This window comes from Talpa occidentalis, unplaced genomic scaffold (genome assembly GCF_014898055.3).
Source record: "Talpa occidentalis isolate TD23 unplaced genomic scaffold, MPIMG_talOcc4v2.1 talOcc4.16, whole genome shotgun sequence".
Taxonomy (NCBI): domain Eukaryota; kingdom Metazoa; phylum Chordata; class Mammalia; order Eulipotyphla; family Talpidae; genus Talpa; species Talpa occidentalis.
The window spans coordinates 3,647,489-3,655,212 of record NW_023601653.1 but is presented as its reverse complement, the minus strand read 5'-3'; the positions used below and the strand labels follow the sequence as shown (position 1 = coordinate 3,655,212).

Genomic DNA, 7,724 nt, shown 5'->3' with positions numbered 1-7,724 from the left:
TTTTTTTTCCCAAGGATGTTTTAACTTTTAGGAATGTCTGAAATGATCCTGAGACATTTTCTTCTGATTGCAGGGCTGTCGTGGTGGCCCATGAGCGCCTGCCAGCCTCCAGTAATCTCATTTCCATTCTCCTAGCTACTTTTTTTTTTTTTAAAGATTTATTTATTTATTTATTTATTTATACAAGCACTGGGTACAGTCAGAAGCGCGGGAGGGTGAGAGAATTCACCAGAACCAGAGTGGAGAGCAGAACAGGCAGACTGACGAAGAAGTACACTGCTGAGGGGAGCAGTGGGTGGCAGGAGAGGTCTGAGCGACATGTGGGACCCTCGCCCGGCAACCGGGGGTTGAACCTGTGCTGCAGAGGCTGCAGGCAGCTTCGCAACCCAGAGCTCAACCGCTGCGCCACCGGGGAGGCCCTCTCCTAGCTACTTTTTGAGTTAGGTGAGAATCTTTCCCTGCCAGAAGGGATGACTAGAAACAGCTAAGGTGTATAAGTGTTTACTGTGTGCCCGGTACCATACTAAACATTATTCATAAATTAACATGCTTGATCTTTATAATCATAAAGTAGGTTGAATCAAGAAATCCATTTTGCAGCCTGCACAAGTCACACAGCTGCTAAGTGACAACCAGAATTTAAAGCCGGTCCTGACTGACTTCCATGTCCCTGCTTTCACCTGGCAGTCTCTGCTGGTCCATGTGTCTCCCTCTTCCACCCTCCCCAGCATCAGCTACCCGCAGACAATTCCTTCTTCATGAATACACTCTTAATCTGCACATAGCACTCCCCAATTGATTAAATTTTCATTTGATTAGCCTAGATATAATCCAGGTTGATGATTCAATTCTGCTTTTTTGAACCATCTGAACTCTCCTCCTGATTGCATTAGAGCCATCCTTATTTGTCCAGTCACTTCCAACATGGCTGACATCAGGCCAGGCTCCTGGGGAAAGAGCCAGTGGAGTGAATCCCCAGCAGAAGCAGGCATCAGAATTCCCTGTTTCCAGCTGACCCTCCCTATCTGAACAGGTCCCTGGCCCCTTCTTCTCTGCAATGACCTCAAGAGACTGTTCCTCAGTCTTCGCCACTGGGCTCCTTATACCTTGTTCCGCTGTATTGTGGCTAGGTGAGCCAGGTGCATTTGAACTCCGCTTAGACACAAGCTGGATACTCTGCAAAACTAGGCAAATCTTGTTCCAAAGGCCAGGAAATCTTCAAAAAATCAAGTGAGCAACCTCCAACAAGGATATTACCCACCAAGTTTCAGATGTGGCCCAGTTCATTTTCCCTTTCCTGCCAATGTAGGTAAAAATTATTAAAAATAACAGTAATTCCTGAAAATCAGTTTTCATCTTAACTCTACACATCGAATGCACCCCACAACAACTTTAAGAGAAGGAGGTGCTATCCTTTTCAATTTGCCAGCTTTCCACTGCTTTTGGGGGGAATTCACCTCCCGAATAGCACTCCTTGTGAGAAACCTGAGTTGCTTCATTAAGATTTTCACTCCTGGGGCCTCCCTGGTGGCGCAAGGCCTTAAGACGCTATCCGCAGCCTCTGCAGCACAAGTTCAATCCCTAGCCAGGGAGCTACCCACTGTCTGTCCTGCTGCTCCCCTCAGCAGTGTGTTTCAGTAGATCTGCCTGGTCTGCTCCCCACTGTATCTCTGGTGAATCCTCTCACCGCCTCCTTTCCCATCCCTGGCCTGCACCCCAGCTCTTGTGGGCATAAATAAATCTTTAAAAAAAAAAGATTTTCACTCCAAGTTCTTATTTACTCTTCTCATCACTCGTTTTAAAAGCAAACAATAACCAAAGCAAACTCAACAAGAAGCAACCACGGAAGGAGCATGAGATTTGAATTCTGTTTTAAAACTTTTAACTATCTCTATAGATACCAGTTTGGGGGTTTCCCTGAAGAGCATTAACAACCCTTGCCACCCCCTCAAGTACCAATTTACCCAAGGCCAAACACAGCGGGAATCCTGTAATGTGTAGGAATGTGAAAGCAGGCTCACCAGGCCCTCCTCTGCAAACTGTCTTGTCACACACATCGCACTTTATTTATATTCAAGCATTTCCCTCATCCTTACGTGGTGTGGTTTTTTTCCTCCATAACTCCATTATCTTGAAGGCACCGCCTAAACGTGGTCTTTTATTAAGCTGCTGTATTGGGGGTGGGTGAGAAGAAATACCTAAAGTGTCCTCAGATCCCAGACATCCGAGAAATAATTCAAGGTCCCTTTGGCGAGGGTGCTACTGGGCAGCGGGGGGTGGACACACGGTGGGCAAGAAACAAATCCAGGTCTAGTCCTGCAACGTCTCCCCGCTGGTATATTTGTCCTGATTTTCAAAATAATGTTTATTGTCGAAGAACGCAAAATTCAGAGAACATGGAAACAAACTCGGAAGCGGTGTGATTTGGGGGTGTGAGCCGCTTCTTTGGGGCAGCGGTGGCAGAGGGAGGACGGGCTACGGCTCTGGCCCCGAGCCCAGGGCGGCGGGGCACCCCCTGCCCGGCGGCCTCATGGGTTGGGGGGGGGGCACCGGCCAGGCCCAGGCCGCGGCGCCGTCCCCTCCGCGCAACGACTCGGCCACCTGCGCCGTGACTCGGCGCCTTCCCGGGCAGGGCCCCCGGGCGCCGTCCCCCGCGGCCGCCTCGGGTCCCTACGCAGGGACTCAGCCCAGGCACCTTCCCCCGAAAGTGTCCACCGACTGAAAATAGCGCCCGACTCGGCCCCCGGCCCCCCTGCAAATCCTCCCCTTTAAAGGGAGCCACCGGGTGACGCCGGGGGAGTTTGCGGAAGCGCCAAACGCGTCGGGGCCTTGGGCGGATCCCGTGACTGGGGCTGGCCCCGCCCCCGGCCCCGCTTCCCCCATTGTGTGAGCCGCTCGGGCCCAGGCCCCGCCCCCTCGCCGCCTCCCTCCGGCGGCCCGGCCCCTCCCCTTTTTTTCACCCCCCCCTTGGCTCATTTCCGGCCGCCGCCGCTACCGCTAGCCTGTAAGGAGGACTCGGCAGAGGGAAGAAACAACAGCCGCCATCTTGTTTGTGTGCTGGGCTGGGGGGGAGAGCGGGCGAGAGGGAGCGGGCGAGAGTGGGCAAGCGGGACGCCGGGCTGAGCGCGGACTGCGGGCGCGGGAGTGCGGCGGGGAGCCGCGCCGGGGAGCGGCGGCCGGGCCCGAGACAGTGGCCGGGGGCCGGGGGCGCACGGGCTGAGCGCCCCCAGCCCCGCTCGCCCGCACACACCCCCGCGGGGCCCGGGAGCCGGGCCGGCGTCGACGCCTCGGGGGGACCATTACATAAGCCCGCGCCCCGCGGCGCCGTTCCCGCCGTCGAGGGCGGCCCCGAGCGGAGCCCCGGGGGGCGGGCGCTCCCGGCCGCCGGGGTGGGGGCCGCGGCGCGGCCGCATCTCTCTCCCCCGCGGGAGCGGCGGGCGAGGCGGCGAGCGGCGCGAGGAGAGGCCGCCGGCGCCGCCCGCCGGAGCGGGGCCTCCTCGGCGGGCTCGGCCCGGCCCCCTCGGCCTCCGCGCCGGCGAGCTCCGCGCCCGGCGTTCTCGCCGCGCCTCCGCCGCCCGCCGCGCGATGTGAGGCGGCGGCGCCAGCCTGGCTCTCGGCTCGGGCGAGCTCCCTGCGGCCATTAGGGGCCGGCGCGGCGGCGGCGCGGAGCGCGGCGGCGGGAGGAGGGCGCGCAGGGTGGGGGCGCAGGTCCGGGAGGGGGCACCGGGAGGAGGTGAGTGTGTCTCGTCGCCTCCTCCTCTCCCCCCTTTTCGCCCCCGCCTCCTGGTGGCGATGAGAAGGAGGAGGACAGCGCCGAGGAGGAAGAGGCTGATGGCGGCGCAGCTCCGAGAGACCTCGGCTGGGCAGGGGCCGGCCGCGGCGGGCCGGGGACGGCGCCTCTAGAGCCGCGAGATCTCGGGGTTCGCCGCAGCGGACGCGCTCGGCGGGTTCGTGCTGCTGAGCGCTCTCCTGGGCCTGGGCGCGGGCCCGGCCCCGCCACTCGCCCCTACCTTCCCCGTCGAGCCCGCATCTCTCCCGGCGCCGCGACCGGCGGAGAGAAAAAGGAACTTCCCCCACCGCGCTCGGGCGGCGGAGCCCCCGCGGCCCACCCCGGGGCGCGGGCGGGGACCCCGGCCGGCGGAGGGAGCGCCGCGGAGTCGCCTTCCCCTCGCCCGCAGCTCCGAGAGAATCAAAAATGGCCGAGAATGTGGTGGAACCCGGGCCGCCCTCGGCGAAGCGGCCTAAACTCTCGTCTCCGGCCCTCTCGGCCTCGGCCAGCGACGGCACAGGTTAGTCCCGCGCCCGCCGGGCCCCCGCCCGCGCGCCGCCCTCGCCCTCCGCGCCGCGGCTCGGCCGGCGCCGGCTCGGAGGGGTTTGAATGGGCGGCCGAGGCCGTCCCGGCGCCCGACCATTTTCTCGGCCGCCCGCCCGCCGCGCGCCGTCAGGCCGGGCGCCCCGGGCCGGAGCCCCCGGCGCTGCGGGCAGGGCCCGAGCCGCCCGGCCCGGGAAGCGCCGCCGCGCCGTGTGCGAGGCGCCCCGCGCAGCCTGACCTGTGGGGCTTTTTTTTGTTGTCGTTGATGAGGGAGGAATGACGAGCCCTTTCTCCGCGGCGGCTCCCGCTGTTTCCTCCACTTTCCACTTTTCCTTTTCGGCGTTTTCTCCCCCTTGGCAGGGTTTTTCTGTCGAAGACGAGGGTGGGGGGAAAATTGTGCTTTTTGTTGGGGTGTTATCCGGGACTTCACGGTTCCTGTCAGAGCCGAAATTGGATTTGAAATGTCTCACCTCCCATTCCCCGTTCCCGGCGCCCTCGCCCCCAGCTCCCTATTTGCTTTAAGAATCAATATGGAGCGCAGTTCTCGGCTCGGGGCGAGACCAAAATGTCTGAAAGTCTGGGTTCTTAGGTTGGGAGAGAGCACAGGTTGGTTGGTTGGTTTGTTTGTTTTCTTTGTGTGTGTGTGTGTGTGTGTGTGGTTGTGTTTTGTTGGTCTTTAGTGTTTTTTTTTTTTAATTTGTTTGGGTTTTTTTATTTTTGTGTTTTTTTCTTTTTCTTTTCTTTTTTTTTTTTTGCAGTCTGTGGTCACTTTTCTCTCGGGGCAGGGAGAGAGAAATGATAAACGATTTTGTGGAGTTATGTACCTGGAAATCAAGATCAGAGGTTCAGAGCGTTCCTGTCAGGAACTGCAAACCTGAACTGATTATATAAAAGTTTCAAGTGTGTATTAGATTTTGTGTTTGTGTGTGTTTTGTCCATGTACTCTTTAAACAGAAATCGAGATTTCAGTTTTTAAAAACTCTGCGGATTCTTCACTTAAGTTGTGACTTAGCCCTTCTGTGAAGAGCAAGTCAGGGAGACTTCTTCATCTTCCCCTTCTTCTTACCGCTCCGTGGTGCTGTCCTGGTGGCCGCTGACCGCCCCTCTGCGGTCCCAGCTGCTCGGGGTGCCAGGCCGGGAAGAGGAAGGGCGGCCGGCCATCTGACAGTCCGCAGGACGTTCCCCTCGCCCCGAGCATCTCCTCACCTCCCGGGGACGAGCTCGACGTCATCCCTCCGTCTGCCAGTGAGAGTGCATAATGGAGTTAAATGCACCCGTGGAGTTGGTAGGGAACTCTTGAGCGTGTTTCTAAGGAGGCTTCGTTTCAAAGGGTGACAATGTAAGGCTGTGGCAGCGGCCTCAGGGTCGCCGCTTTTCTTGAGTTTAAGATAATCTGCAAAGATTGGGAAGTCGGGACCTGGGAAAGTGTCTCCGCGTCCGGTGTTAAGCTTTGGTAGTGCGTGAACTTTTAGTCTGTTCTTATTACTTGAAGTTTCTGTGGTTTTCAGGGAATTTTTTTCTTTTTATTTAAGAATTCATACACATCCTGAGCACTATATTCCTTTGCACTTACTGAATGCCATCGAGGATTTTTAGCTCGTCTTTTGACACGTTTCACCTATTTTTGTGTCTGTTTAGTTTTTGTGTAATGTGATAGTTCTGGCTTTTTCGTGTTAGTGTAATGCATAGTGGATTTTACATTTGAATTGGCTTGGTGTGTTAGGGAAAACTTTTTATATGCATTTTGATCACTCCTGATTTGAGCAGCTTAGTTTGGGAGTCGTGCAAAGCCCAAGAGGAGGGCTGTGCTCTGTTCAAACACTTTGTTAAGGTGTATGGCTACATTCTCGGTATTAGATCTGTGAACTTGATAACTTTTAAGTCGTTTTGGTAGTATCTCACCTAATAGACAAAGACTGCTTTTTCACTTGGAATCTCTTTGAATAATTATGAGTCTTAAATGTATTAGCTGGGTTTCTGTAGTAAAACAAACCCTCACATTGCGATTTATTCAATCTTAATATTAGTTACCTCACTCTAAGTTTTGTGGTGGTGCTGACTTTTGTCTCCCTGTTGTCAAGCTTTTACTCCGGGAGTTCTTTGGTGTCCAAATTTTAATGCTAATTAGTCGGGGTTTTTTTGTTGGTGGGGGGCTGAGGAAGTTGAGATTAACGAAATACTCTCCCCACAGAACTTAGTTGTGTTTTTAATTTTTTTGCATCCAGCTGTGTGTAATACGACTGTGCAGACAGCTTTTAATAGAGGCACTTTGATTTTTAAGACTTTAAATTTCAAACTTGTAACTTTTAACATCTTTTGATTTCTGAGTTGTAAGCAGTATATTTTATAAATGTGAGAGAAAATTGTTCATTGGCACTTGGTCCTGATTTTTATCTAGAAGTGGTCAAAATGATCCCAATATTCTAGACCCCAGAAACTTGTTACAGATGATCCAGGCTTTCGATTTGAGTAGTGTACTTACTTATCAAGAGTATTTGTGCGTTCCAGTTAGAGAGGAAAGAAAGCTACAATTTTAGTGGGTATGACATGCCAAATGTTAACAAAACAAATCAGTGTTTAAATCCCAAGTAGTAAATGTCTATAGTTAGACACTAATGCAAAATAAAAATGACTTAGTGTTCAAAGATTCTTAGAAAATTTTCAGGTGGATTCAAAACTTGAATTAAATGTTATGGATAGGGAAGAAGAGTTTCATTTTTTAGCTTTTGTATCTGTTTCAGTTTTTGCACTTGATCCATTGGAATTTTTATTTAACTTAGTATGGTTAGGTCAAAACTATTTGATAAAGGACTTTTATTCTGCCCATTTCACCCACAAAAAAAGACATTTGCAAAAAAAAATTTTTTTTTGAGTACAACTATTGAACAGAACAGTTAACCAACAGGTAAGTCATGGAAATATTTCCTGTACTGGAGGGAGTGATGAGGAGGGTACATTGCCTTCCTTTGCTTAGAGAACATGTTCTTTCACTGCTTTGCAATCGCTTAATGCTGTGTGCACAGAAAGAACAAACTCCGGGAAGATGGGAGCAGTGTTAGGAACTGGCATATTAGGTGTAGGGGAAGGATCTTTCTGCTCCTGGTACAGTTTTGAGACCCTGCTGTGTACTTGTGCCAGAATCGACTTGGATTTTATGCCTGTTGATATTTTTCATTTCAAAAGGTGAAAGGTATAAAATACGCTTATATATTTTGACCACCAGGTTAATATGCACAATAGAGAAGAGCTACACCATCGTGTTTATTGGTTTATCCTAGTCCGAATATTTTGATGGAGGTCATTACTTTTTTAACTCTTAAACCAGTGATAATTATGTCTTAAATTTATTTTTTAGGCATGGGTGCTTACATTAGAGTTCTGCCTCTGGATTTCTGGATTTTTTCAGATAGGG

At 52.9% G+C, this 7,724-nt stretch overlaps 1 protein-coding gene across 1 annotated transcript in view; it reads left to right on the top strand.

Moving 5' to 3' along the window:
• The first annotated feature begins 3,690 nt into the window (after window positions 1-3,690).
• EP300 (E1A binding protein p300) overlaps window positions 3,691-7,724 on the top strand; it is a 67,718-nt gene continuing 63,684 nt past the window's right edge. Inside the window, exon 1 of the mRNA XM_037513489.2 lies at window positions 3,691-4,289. Coding sequence (XP_037369386.1) covers window positions 4,196-4,289 — 94 coding nt within the window. The 5' untranslated portion in view covers window positions 3,691-4,195. The remainder of the gene's footprint in view (window positions 4,290-7,724) is intronic.